This window comes from Conger conger, chromosome 15 (genome assembly GCF_963514075.1).
Source record: "Conger conger chromosome 15, fConCon1.1, whole genome shotgun sequence".
NCBI lineage: Eukaryota > Metazoa > Chordata > Actinopteri > Anguilliformes > Congridae > Conger > Conger conger.
The window spans coordinates 28,814,398-28,826,931 of NC_083774.1; the positions used below are offsets into that span (position 1 = coordinate 28,814,398).

Below are 12,534 nucleotides of genomic sequence, written 5' to 3' on the forward strand. Positions count from 1 at the left end.
GGCTGCCATGCAAAGCACCAACAAGCTCGTGAGGAGCTATTGGGCGTAAGGTGTCCTGCTCAGGGACACCTCGACACACCCAGGGCGGGATCGAACTGGTAACCCAACTGCCAGATGACTGTTCATACCCCCTGAACCAGTGTCATCCCCATAGCGGAATATCTATGTCGGTGCATAAACGTGAGAGGTTTGGTGGAGTTGATGTTAGCAAAAATAATTTATTGGATGTCTTGAAATGGCCAGTTTTTTCCATAAAGCTTATTTCAGCTGTCATGGTTTTACACATGGTTTATCTGGCCAAAACTGATAATATCAATGAATGTTTGTGCAAAGAGGTATATGCTGTGGTTTTACCCAGATGTAATAACTAGAAAAAAAGGGTTTTTTTATATATAAAAATGTATTTATTGAAAGAGTAAAAGAAATAATAAAAAAAGAATGACAGTTGTCTGCCAATTGGCAGTGTTGTACAAATACCTTATCCCCAAAAGACAGAAGTTTCAGGAACACTGAAAAACTAATTTTGAAGTTATATATTCGTTTGGTCACAGTGTTGATCTGAACCAAGTTTATTAGTTGAGTTAATATGAGGCATGTATGCATCTGTATGTATTGGCATGACACAGCACAGCAAGTTGGCATAAATATGTCTGTGTACATATTGAATAATGTTCAGTTAATAAAATGAATTGCGTCCAGCTTATGATCTCCTCCTCAGAGTCCAGCCCACACAGGGGGGTTAATAGTGTGGCTGGAGCTGTGTGCTCCTTTACTGTTTTTGCCGAGAGTTGCATCCCTCATCTCAGTCATCCTGGAACAAACAGAAAACAGGTTCCTTTGTGAGTGGCCCTTGATGGGACTGTCTAAACACTGCTGGAATTTGTACATGGTAAAACCACAATGTATAAAAATGAATGTTCACTTTCACCAGATTTTTTTTTTTAATTTTGTGATTCCAAATCTAAAATCGTGGCAAGTCAGAGTCAGATCAAGACATAATAGGTCTTTGTCCCAAACACTATGGAGGGCACTGTATTCTTGGTCTCCAACCCTGGTCCTGGAGAGCTACTGGGTCTTCTGGTTTTCTGTTTTCACCTTAAACTCAGCACCTTGTTGAAACTGAGGTAACCAGGTGAGGTGAGTTAACTCTAATCAACTGCTCTAATAGTTTAATTAAGTAACAGAGTAACAATAAAAACCAGCAGACCCCTCTCCAGGACCAGGGTTGGAGACCACGGAGCTATTCATTTCAACTGTTGTTTTTATTTTTTTGTCTTTACTGACTAGTCCTGAGCCCCAGATAAAGAGGAAAGCAGCACCGCTCCATGTGCAATAATACCAAAAGATTCAATGGTTCCTGATGTCGGCAGGGATAAGAGAGCATGGTACGCGTGCCACGTTAAAAACAGCGGACAGGACGCGGCTCGACGTCAGGCCTCACCCACTCCTCGTCCTCCGCGCCCTCGCCCGCCCCTGCCGGCACGCTCCCCCCGTCTTTGTTCGCCATTATCTTGTCCGTCCACGAGGCCCCTGCGTTTTCGTCTCCGGCGAAGTTGCACTTGGTCACTGTGCCTCCGTCCACTTTAGCCAAGGAAACTGGGGGTGGGATTTACTGTTACACATTACTGTTATTCAGGGAAATGGGGGTAGAAAGGAGAGGCACTGCACTCAATAACCATTAGCATTATTCAAGAGAACTGGGGGGAACTGAGGAACTCCAATAAATAACACCCATTACCGTTATTCAAGGAAAAAAAGGGGGGGGGGTGAGGCACTTTGCTAAATTAACAACTACAGTATTCCCGTTATTCAAGGAAATTTGGGGGTGGGGGGGGAGACTTTCTGCTAAATGCCAATCATTAGGTAAACTTTTTTTTACATAACTCATTTATTGTGAATTTGTACAGCTGGATATATACACGTACAAAAGCAATTTAGAATCAAACTTGCAACCTTTGGGAAATAAACACAGTTCCCTAACCATTATACAACACTACTGCATCATTATTTACCGATTTCCATTTTGGCATCAACCATACTTTACAATCAAGGAGGGGGAAACTGGCCTCAGCCACTACCATCGTGTCGTGCTCTGCTAGGAGATGCACAGCTTCCATTTTGTACCAGAATGATCACCACACAGCAGCTTGGATGGAGGGATTCATTTATCCAATTTAACAGGGAGATGATGAGATGGAAAGGACAGACAAGGACAGCCAGGTTGGGCAACCTTCCCTCTGCTGCGGTAAGTGCCATGGGACGTTTAATGACCATATTGAGACAGAACATTGGCTGAGCACACACAATAGTCCTCATTTTAGCCTGAAACACGTACAGTCACACAACTAAGAACAATTGCAATGGTAACCAAACTTTTTCTGGTGAACTTAGAGCCCTTCTGCTCAAGGCCACCCTGCCTGGTTTTTATTATGTCTGTATTTTTTTTACATCTCACACACACACACACACACACACACACTCAAGTCAGAATGAGAAAAGACAAACTCTGAGCCAGCCCAACTGTCTCTTCCAAACAAAATAATGTTCATATTTCAATAAGAACGTGAACATTTGTGAACAAAGAGCCAATGTGATAAGTTAAACAAAAATAACAAAAGGACAAACAAACCCCTCGTGACAACTTACAAATGAACGGCCCGTCTCCTTTGGTCTTGAGCCGCACCTCCTGGCCCGGTTCCAGTTCGGTCTTCTGCATCTCTGCCTCGGGAAGCCAGAACGCCACGGTCTCACCAGGAGTGTGCTTCTCCGTCACCTTCACCAGCTCCGCCTTGTTCACTGCCTCCTTCAGGTCCACCTCGGAGAGCCGATCCGTCTCCCCTTTGGCCTCCACCTCTGCCACAAAAAAAACAGGTCATGAGGGGAGGTCACACCACTCATTTTTGGAATGTGTGAGGAACAAATCGTGAATTATAAGGCTTGGTCTGCATTCTGAGTAGTTTTGCGATATTCAGCTTCAAAGCTTTCACATCTTAACACAGCAGAATCTGCTGGCAGTTCTTCATAGATCAAAATGACAGACACCCTAAAAGTACTCTGAATGTACAATATCAAAACCCTATCAAATTGCCCTCTAAACAACATATTAATGACACCAACTCATTTTGATCAAAAATGTCTGTTAGAACCTTATAATACAATTATACAAGGTCTCAACATCATGTTCTTCAACCTAGACGGGTCCCCATGAAACACAATGCCTCAAACACAGACCACATCCTCACCACCATAACCCCTCTGGATGTCTCCATTAATTTCAGTAACATACAAGTCATTGCATTTAAGCCCAAACTACATTTGCATTTAGCCATTAAACAGCTGTTTCATTCACAGCAACCCATAAGTGCATACATACAGGTTTAGGCAACACACAGTGCTGATGCTACAGTAAGTCATAAGGGTCACGACCAACAGCAGTACATCAATACATGAGCTTGCAACACAAGGGTTGATGCCATTGTAGGTGCAAGAAGGAAATGGAGAACTATATAAATTATGCTCTGCCAAAAGAAAAGCCAGGAAATAAAAGACGGAAATAAACTCTGATTAATGTACATTACTTTAGTGGTGCTGTGATACATTTTATCTGCCCACATACACACAGACAGTCATTGTTGATTCATAGAGACCTTTGTCCTGGGAGCACTAAAGTAGTGGAGAAGTTTAGCTTCTTCTTTTACATCCTATTCCGTATGTACTAATATGGTCTATGGGACATACTAGTGACAATATTTTTTCATTATGCAATGAACTTTTTTAGTAATAACGTCCAAGGAGGGGGTGTGTCCATATTGGTGTCCATATTTGGCAGTGTATTTTCCATCACTGAAAACAAAGTACTTACTGAAAGATGACATCAGGTAGCCAGTGTTCACCTTCCTGGTTTCACTGAAGTTGGGCTCGACCTCATTCCCCTTCGAATCAAACTTCCTCCGATGAACTCGACTGGGTTTAATGTACAGAACATAATAGCGATCCTGCCACGGGCAAAATTAATTTAACAGAAAATGAGTACATTTATATTTTTGAAGGGATACAGAAGGTAACTCACGACACCGTTTGGTAAGTAACACAGTAACACAGACATTGTTCAATTTCGGATCACTAAAAAATAAATAGTTTTGATTACCTTCTGGTTGGATGCGTCAGTGATTACGTGCCGTGACACATCAACCAGCGTACCCTCCAAAATGACTCCAAGACCACTGTGAATATCAGAAAAATGTCAAATGCAAACAATTGCACATCCACACACTGTAACGTTAATGTCAGTTCCAAATGTCCAAACATTCAGTTCTGTGTGTAGCTCACGAATTAAGAAACGACATAAGCGACCGTAAACACTTTAAGAAAAACAACTGTCAAATAGATATCAAATGAAATACAAGCATACACGCAAATCATATTCCTTATTTTGTAGCTAACTTATAGCTAACGTTAAATGACAACCTACTGTTTGGCCAACGTTGAACATGGGCAGCATGACAGCTCACGACACTACAAAAAATAAAAGTCAGTGAGGTAATGCCATTACCTCTGGTAGGTAGACGGCTGCCATTTGCTGCTTATTTTTTCATTGTTAACAGGTTTATTTTGCAGCGCAGTGTTTTGATAAATCCGACTCATTTCAGCCTGTTTGATTCCCTGCTTTGGTTCCCGCAACAAACTTTAGGTCTACTTCCTGTTCCCCCAGCGTCAACAGGGAAGTGGCCACGCCTAAAACAAATGTTCACTTGCGTTATGTTTGTTGAGGACTGACCACGATTTAAAATATACATTTTATAGTAAGTTAAATTCACTTTTTGTCACTTCACTTTATTTGAAGGTTTCAAAAGAAAGTATCAGAAAGAACGAAATCAAAATTACCCCCTCCAATTCAGTCATCATGGTATACCCTAACACGATCCAGTTTACTGGAAGTTTTTTGCTGTGTTGTGAATTAAGTCTTACTGCCCCAGTGGTATAATGACCCTATACCCAAAATGGCAATTGCATTCAACTTTCCAGTTTTAACCACTAGATCACAAAACGACATAAACTGGCACAGAATGCTTCTTATTTCAGTTCTTGCTTATTCCTGCGGTCTAGTGGTAAGATATTTAAATTCCTGCTAAATTGGTTGTAAATTTCCTCCAATATGTTTCAAATGTAAATGAACCATTTTTTTTTACCAGCAAGTAAATGGATAAGTTGACTTAAATTGTTGCCTTCAAAGCCTGACCTACATAAAAACACAATTCATTAGAAATAATTGCCTACTGGTTTGTTTGCCAGGCATATCCCAAATATTTGGGCAGACTTATCTTAGAATTGTATCAACCCGGTCAGGCTCACAGTACCTTTAGGTGATACCTTTTTCATTAGTTTTACAATTAAAAGTTGCAATTAATCAGGAATGCATTTTAAAATAAAATAAAAAAAAATATTTTAAAATCTTTATTTTGTAAACACATTCATGAAAAGTACACCTGAAAATGTTGCATATGTACAGAACATTGAATTAAAAAAACATTCACCAACATTCAATCTTAATTCCATATGCAATATTATAATTGAGCTTGGACAGCTTGGGCTTCTATCAGTAGTTCATTAGGCTTGGCTCCTTTTGATAGCCCTTGGTGTCTTATATATATATATTCTTTAAAAACTTCCCACCACTTTCATTGCATTAAACATTTTTTTTAAAACATACCAAACATTCATGCCCAGAACAGAGGACCTCTCCCCCCCGCCTCCCTACCCCTCTCAGTTAGTGAAGGTCTAATTAAAAACCCGGAATTGTTTGGAATTCCCACGTTCCTCCTCCTTGGCTGCCTCTCCCGTACGCTTGCGCCTGGGGTTCCTCCGGGGCTTGTGGGCAGCGACGTCCCCACTGGCAGCACTTGGGACATCAGGACCCTGACAGAGAAACAGAGTTCCAGTGGGAGGATGTATTGTGCATGAAACACCAAAGCATGATCATTTTAGGGTAAAGCATGCTGTTAATGTGATTTAAGCACACTGCTTGGCTGTCATTGGCCACCTACCGATGGAAATCTGCAGCAGTGAGTTTTGACCTGCCAGGAGTAGGATGGGTTTAATTTGGCAAAAACTAAATGTAAAAATGTCAGCAACTCTCGGAGAGCAATGGGAGTTTAAAAATCTATTTTTTATAAACCATTTTAAAATACCACTTTCATAATATGGCTGATACTCATGCATACATTCTTACATTAATCCTTGCATTAAGTTGCCTGTGGTTTCTCCAGTTGCTACTTTAGTCCCCCCTACATCCACAGGCTACCAGGCAGCTGCCCCAAGTGAGAGATACACCTCTCCTCTGATTGGTGCTCGCTCACCCCTATAGTACACGCAGTAGAGGTGTGAAATGCCTGAAGCCCTAGAATGCATTACAGCTGCAGTGCTCCATGGCTGGGGGTGTAGATCGAGTAACACGGTCTGAAGGGGCACAGCACAACAGGGGGTGGGGGGGACTCTTGATTGTGGGAAAATTATTTTCAAAAAAGACAATATACAAAATGCGCATCAGTTTCACCTTTTCTGCTTTGTCCGTGGCGACTATACTTTCCCTCTCCGCTTCAGGCAGGTTGTTCTCTAAACTGGAATCTGCCGGAGGAAAAAAATAAAAGAGGTTTGGTTTCAGCGATGTTTCTCAGGCTTACTCAGTTACATTTCCTGCCCCGTAAACCTTCAAACACAGACCGAATATCTAAGCATAAAAAACGCACTAAGGATATCAGGATCCAATCTGACAGTGGAACACGGCTTACATATGGAACCGCAGAACCGAGCATGTTAGGAATACCTCCTGCCTGAACCATGTTTAGCTCTTAGCTAAAACAAGCGGTGCTGACGTTAGGAGAAGTCAGTCAGCGACTCACAGCGGCTGAGCTGAAGGCTTAGCCACACGTTCCGTCTCTGCGCCCAGCCCCCCGGCGCCTCCACCTCGTACAGCCGATCTCTGTCCCGTTCCTGGCCCTGCAGGTACTTCCTGCAAACTGGTCAGAGAAGGACCGTTTAACCCTTTGGGAGAGGGTTATTTGGAATGGCTTTTTTTTTTTTACTTCTAAATTCTAAGTCTAAGTTCTAAGTGCTCTCGAACTCCATTGCTTTCTTACATTATTGGCATTTGGCAGAGAGCGACGTACAGTTGATTAGACTAAGCAGGAGACAATCCTTCCCTGGAGCAATGCAGAGTTAAGGGCCTTGCTCAAGGGCCCAACAGCTGTGCGGATCTTATAGTGGCTACACCAGGATTAGAACCACCGACCTTGCGTGTCCCAGTCATTTACCTTAACCACTACGCTACAGGCCACTTTCAATAATGATTGTTGCATCAGCATTAGAATGTTCCGTTCAGTTCATTTCATTTCATTCTAATCGCATCTTACACCTTAAAGGATTAGTATTATGACATGAAACAAATATGAAATGAGAACTAATAATAATATCTAATATTATCCAGCGGAATGATTTTGTGAGACATACCAAATCAATCATGTAGACACATGATGCAGCTCTATATGGAACTGCATTGAGCACACAATTTCATTTTCTGTAAATCAGATCATTTGCACTTAAAACAATTCAATTCAGCAATTTCAGGTGCACAGAAGCAAATCAAGTCCTTGTTAATATTACAGTAATCATATTGCCTAATATGATCATTGCCTAATAGTCATTTTCAAATCAAGGTTTAAACTGCTTCAGGCTTTTCAAATGCTCAGATCCGCAGATATGTTATTCTAAATATTTATCTCATCTTTAGATAATGTATCTTCAAACATTCCTGCTTGTCTCTTAATATTTCACTGAGGCAGCTTTAGTCTTGTACAAACACCGTCCCAACCCTCATTCTTGGCTGTTACAATAGATAAGGTTCTCATCACTGTTTTATGACAGGAGCATCAATCACTAAGTCAGTCTTTGACCCGACACGTGAAAAGGAATTAGTACAACGCCGCAATCACCTGATGTATACAGTATGTATAATAGAACTATAATATTACATAAAACTATAATATGCACATTATAAAAACTTAAATAAACGTCACGGGAAGCCTTGTTTCGGCAGTCAGGCGATGAAATGCCAGTGCTGCTGAAAGCGAACGTCGAGAGTTTGAGGCGATTCACCCTGGTGCATGCTGCTGGACACCGGATGGCTGATTCCTATGAACTCCTCCTTGGCGTACGACACGCAAAAGTCCTCCAGCATCCGAAAGGCCAGTCCTTTCCTTCTGAACTCTGTCCGCACAAACACAGTGTCCAGCACAGGGAGCAGGTAGCTCAGGCTGCTGCAGCTGTCACACAGGGTACCTGAGCGCACACACCATGACATTACGACAAGAAGAAGAATTAAATAAATAATATAGACATTTGATTCAATCATATTGACATGGCATTTTTCCATTAGCTAAAACTGCTTTAAAGTGAATGAGGTTCACCTCAGCCGCCACCATTATATAGTGCCCACCTGGGTGATGCACGGCAGCCATTTTGTGCCAGATAGTCAGCTGAGGTGATGATGCTTATTGAGCCAGTTACACTGGAAGATGTTTAAGCCAGATTGAGAAAGAAGGGCATTAAGCCAGGGAACCAGGGTGAACCTTAATCGATGCATGTGCTTGTTTTTCAATGCCGTGGAATGGGGCCAAACTACTTCCAGAGAATAAATGTGTGCAATGAGTTGTTTTTTTCCCCCCCAACCTCTTTGCCTAATTACTCAACTTCATTAGCCCATTCATTTAATCTGTTTGGCCAGGTTCTTCATTCAATGCACATTACAACTAAAGACTAAACTCACCCAATTTAATGCAGTGTACTGTGGGTAATGAAACAGGGTAAAAGTAAAGTATGCATGAAACTAAATCAATTAGAGCAGGGTACATGGTCCTCGCAATACACACGTTCTACATTTGGAACAACAGCATTGGATTTCTAGGCCCTCGCTCTAATACAAACTTCCATCCTCAATACCCCATTTTAGACATTCACATAATGCAAGTTGCAAATGTATATACATAAGCACACAAAAAGAAGAGAATGCTCCATATCCAACTCTGGCTGTAGGATACCACTGAAATCTGTGAAAATGTGTGTTGGGAATGCAGACAAGAGTAACTGAAAGTGGCAAAATGGGTGTATATGTATTTACAACTGATACCCGAATGAAATGAAAAGCACAGCAGAAACATATCATGTCTTAATATGTGCAACAGAGCATCCACATGAATCACGGACTGTGATTGTAACAAATACTGGCTGCTGGCATAAACACTCTATGCAGTCATTTACTGCCACAAGCATCCCACACAATTATGTTTTTTTATGGTGGAATACTCTGGAGCCACAACAATAAAACAATAAAGCAAATTCTGTCCGTTGCATTACAAGCAGCATACTCAGTTCAGGGTGTGCTGGCGTTTCGTACTCCAAGCGTAGGTTACTCTGAAAGTGGATGCGGCCCAGGAGAGCTGAGAATGTTCCGGAATGTTCTGTAGATCACCTCTTACCTTTCGGTTTCACAGTGTAGAAGCCAGTCGCCTCCCCATCCTGCCAAAGAATTTTGGCCACCTCCTTTTCAGGGTGAGGAGCAAAATAAGTGTCCACATCTGTGCGCCTCTCAAACACCCCAAATATAACCTGACTGAGAAGGAACAGCACCACCCTCTCCCCCACAGACCGCACCTGTGAATACACACAGCCACATCAACCTGGACACAGCCTAGAGTCCACAGCTATCACAAAACCTAGGCTGTTAACTGTGAGTATGAAATGTTTAGACAGTTTAGACAGTCTTGTTAATCGCACAATTCAATTCACCTATGGGAAAACTTTTTGGTTTTTTTTCTCTCCATTTAGATTCCCCAATACCACCCAAATGTAGAATGTCCAATGTTAAAGGAATCAAAACCATAATCTTTATATGTACATGAACATGAAGTTGTACAATTTCAGTCCTTCTTTATTATTATTATTATTTCCTGAAGGAAGGCATGTTAAATGAGCGATTAACATGGGAAGTCTTGGGTAAGGGTGCTTACCGTAACAAGCCCAGACCTGGAAGAGTTGGAGGTCTTTAAGACATTGCTCACTGTCCACCATTTTCCATTTAGATAGAGTGCAATCACTGTGAGAATGGCAGATTTAGAAAAATGTTCTTCAGAACAAAATAAATAAATAAAAATAGAAGAATGATAAAACAAGCCTTCTGTGTAACAGAGTTTAGGCAAACATGTAACCCACTGACCATGAGTCTCAAGTGGGGGTTCATAGAGAGCCAAGATGGTGTGCGTGGAGTCACCATCGCCAAACAATGAGAGTCGCGCTATATTGTTGTTGGAGACTTTAACCTGTGAGACCAAATGAGGTACATGAACATGGTACATGAACGGGGTAAAATCTAATGATCCTTAAATGCATCGCTACAAAAGTAAAAGTTATTCTGAATATATAGTCAACTGTATATCTACAAATTTGTGTGGCTGTATCATTAAATGCAATATTAGATTAGCCTCAGGTTGCATAATCAGTTGATACTGGCCTTAGCACCAGAAGGAAGAATGAACCAGTTGTTTTCGGAAGGACTGTTTGTTTCCAGGCATGTCATAAATTCATCTGCATTCTTCTTCAACGTATTGTAGTCCTGGAAAATTGTGTCAACAGGATAGTTTTCCTCTAAAGAAGAAATCATTTTTATTTATTTCTACCACTTGAATTGAAACATTTTACTGACATTTATGATTTATATTTTCGTATTGGCCAATTATTATTGTTGTTAATAATAATAATAATAATAATAATAATAATAATAATAATTTGTTATTAGTACTGTTGCTGTGTGTAGCAGCAATACAGCCGATAGGTGGTGGTAACACAACTAGTCGGAACTTGAAAATACTTCTTCTGTTGTTGCGGCATTGTTTTGGACCCATTAAATATCAGCGGTGTTCCGGTTAAGTTAGTATTTAGAACACATGACTGGCTTTAAAAGACTTTAAGGATATAATATTGGAAATATTAGTAATATTTAACGTTAGCTCATATCGGCTGCGCTACATGAAAACAATTAGTTTGGAACATAGCCTATGTTTAATCTCTCCGATCAAGCCAGCTGTAGACTACGGTGGTCAAGTAAAGTGAGCGTCGATAATGATGTTCACACAAAACCTGTTAGATTGAAGACCAGTCACTAAATTTCAAATACTTTTAATTACTCGTACTCATTTGGATAAAGGTGGATTCGTTAAACATTACTTTTCTTACCTGCAAGTTGGACTCCCTTCGAAAGGGTTTCCATTTTGTATTTACATGCATTTCATCTGCATACTTTTACAACAGCGCAACCTAACGGCGTAAAATCGAATTACTGTAGTCACCGCACTGCATCGCACCGCAACTTCTGTCTTGTCTGTTCGTTTTGGGCGTTCATCGAATAGTTTCTGTTCAGTTCCTGTAAATACAAATTAGGCCTAAGGTGTACTTTGAAAGCCCACTCGGAAAACATTTTGTCTTAGACGTTTGCAAGAAATTAGATATTTTTAAACAGCTTTGTTGTTTTCAATCGAGGTCATATAAGATATAGACTGTTTTCACTTGACACTCGAAAAAGGGTTCTTTCACTTCTTTTCAAAGGGTAACCTGTTTCTGTTCTTTATGGAATCCTATATTACAGCTGCAAATAGTAGCAAATAGTAAAACTCCCAGATTAAGCCATTTTCCCAAACAGGACAGAGAGGAGACAGAGAGAAGCCTTTTGGAACCCTTCTGAGAGTGTTGAGGACTGCGATGCAGCCTACAGCATGCTGATTAGATTCTTCTTCTTCTTACAATTACACTAAATAGCCTTCATACAGCTTGCTTGTGCTTGTAATTGAATCCTGACTCAATTATTGTGTATGCTTTTCAATTAGATGTTCCCCCTTGACAACAGTAGGCTATAGTCAGTGAAAATATTGGGCTGTGGAAGAAATATGAGAAAAAATGTGCTCTCATACATAGTCACACTGGAACTGCAAACTAATTCCCTAGGCACAGTCTACTGGAGGTAAATAATATGACGAAAGGTGGATAATTAATCCTCTGTAATTATGTTATAGAATTACTGTGCCAAAGAAAAGGCTTGCTCAACCAGGAATAATGCTACAAATAACCCCTCAGAAGTTGTATTGAACAAATTTGTATTACATAGAATTATTACATATTTCATAGGCAGCCTGTAGCCTAGCGGGTAAGGTACATGACTGGGACCCGGAAGTGGTTCAATCCCCAGGTCCGCACAGCTGTTGGGCCCTTAACCCAGCATTGCTCCCAGGGGGATTGTCCCCTGCTTAGTCTAAGTCACTAAATAACATGTAATGTAACTTATTATTGTTTGCTGTGTGCAGGGTTAGGTTTAGTATGAACCCTGATTGAGGAATATTTATGATCAGGTAAAGTGCCAAGAATATGTACACAACTGCAACACACTCATGTCAAAGCTGGCTCCACACACCTTCTCCCACAAGGCCACACCTT

General features: G+C 40.9%; 2 protein-coding genes across 3 annotated transcripts; both read right to left on the minus strand.

The window, feature by feature from the left end:
* Positions 1-381: 381 nt before the first annotated feature.
* On the minus strand, positions 382-4,730 carry arpin (actin related protein 2/3 complex inhibitor). The gene is made up of 6 exons (XM_061221170.1): positions 4,553-4,730; positions 4,148-4,223; positions 3,863-3,995; positions 2,647-2,853; positions 1,442-1,596; positions 382-811 (listed from the first exon to the last, which is right to left on the minus strand). Exons 1-6 carry the CDS (start codon positions 4,642-4,644, stop codon positions 803-805), a joined length of 672 nt encoding a protein of 223 aa, XP_061077154.1. The 5' UTR covers positions 4,645-4,730; the 3' UTR covers positions 382-802.
* Positions 4,731-6,386: 1,656 nt separating this feature from the next.
* fam169b (family with sequence similarity 169 member B) lies at positions 6,387-11,382 on the minus strand. Of its 2 annotated transcripts, none has more exons than XM_061222624.1 (8): positions 11,284-11,382; positions 10,562-10,695; positions 10,268-10,370; positions 10,062-10,147; positions 9,531-9,594; positions 8,152-8,334; positions 6,900-7,016; positions 6,387-6,624 (listed from the first exon to the last, which is right to left on the minus strand). In XM_061222624.1, the coding sequence occupies exons 1-8, from the start codon at positions 11,315-11,317 to the stop codon at positions 6,398-6,400; spliced, it is 948 nt and encodes a 315-aa protein (XP_061078608.1). In that variant the 5' UTR covers positions 11,318-11,382; the 3' UTR covers positions 6,387-6,397. The 2 variants fall into 2 exon arrangements, with proteins under 2 accessions (XP_061078608.1, XP_061078607.1); XM_061222623.1 differs by having other exon boundaries at positions 9,531-9,705.
* Positions 11,383-12,534: the final 1,152 nt, after the last annotated feature.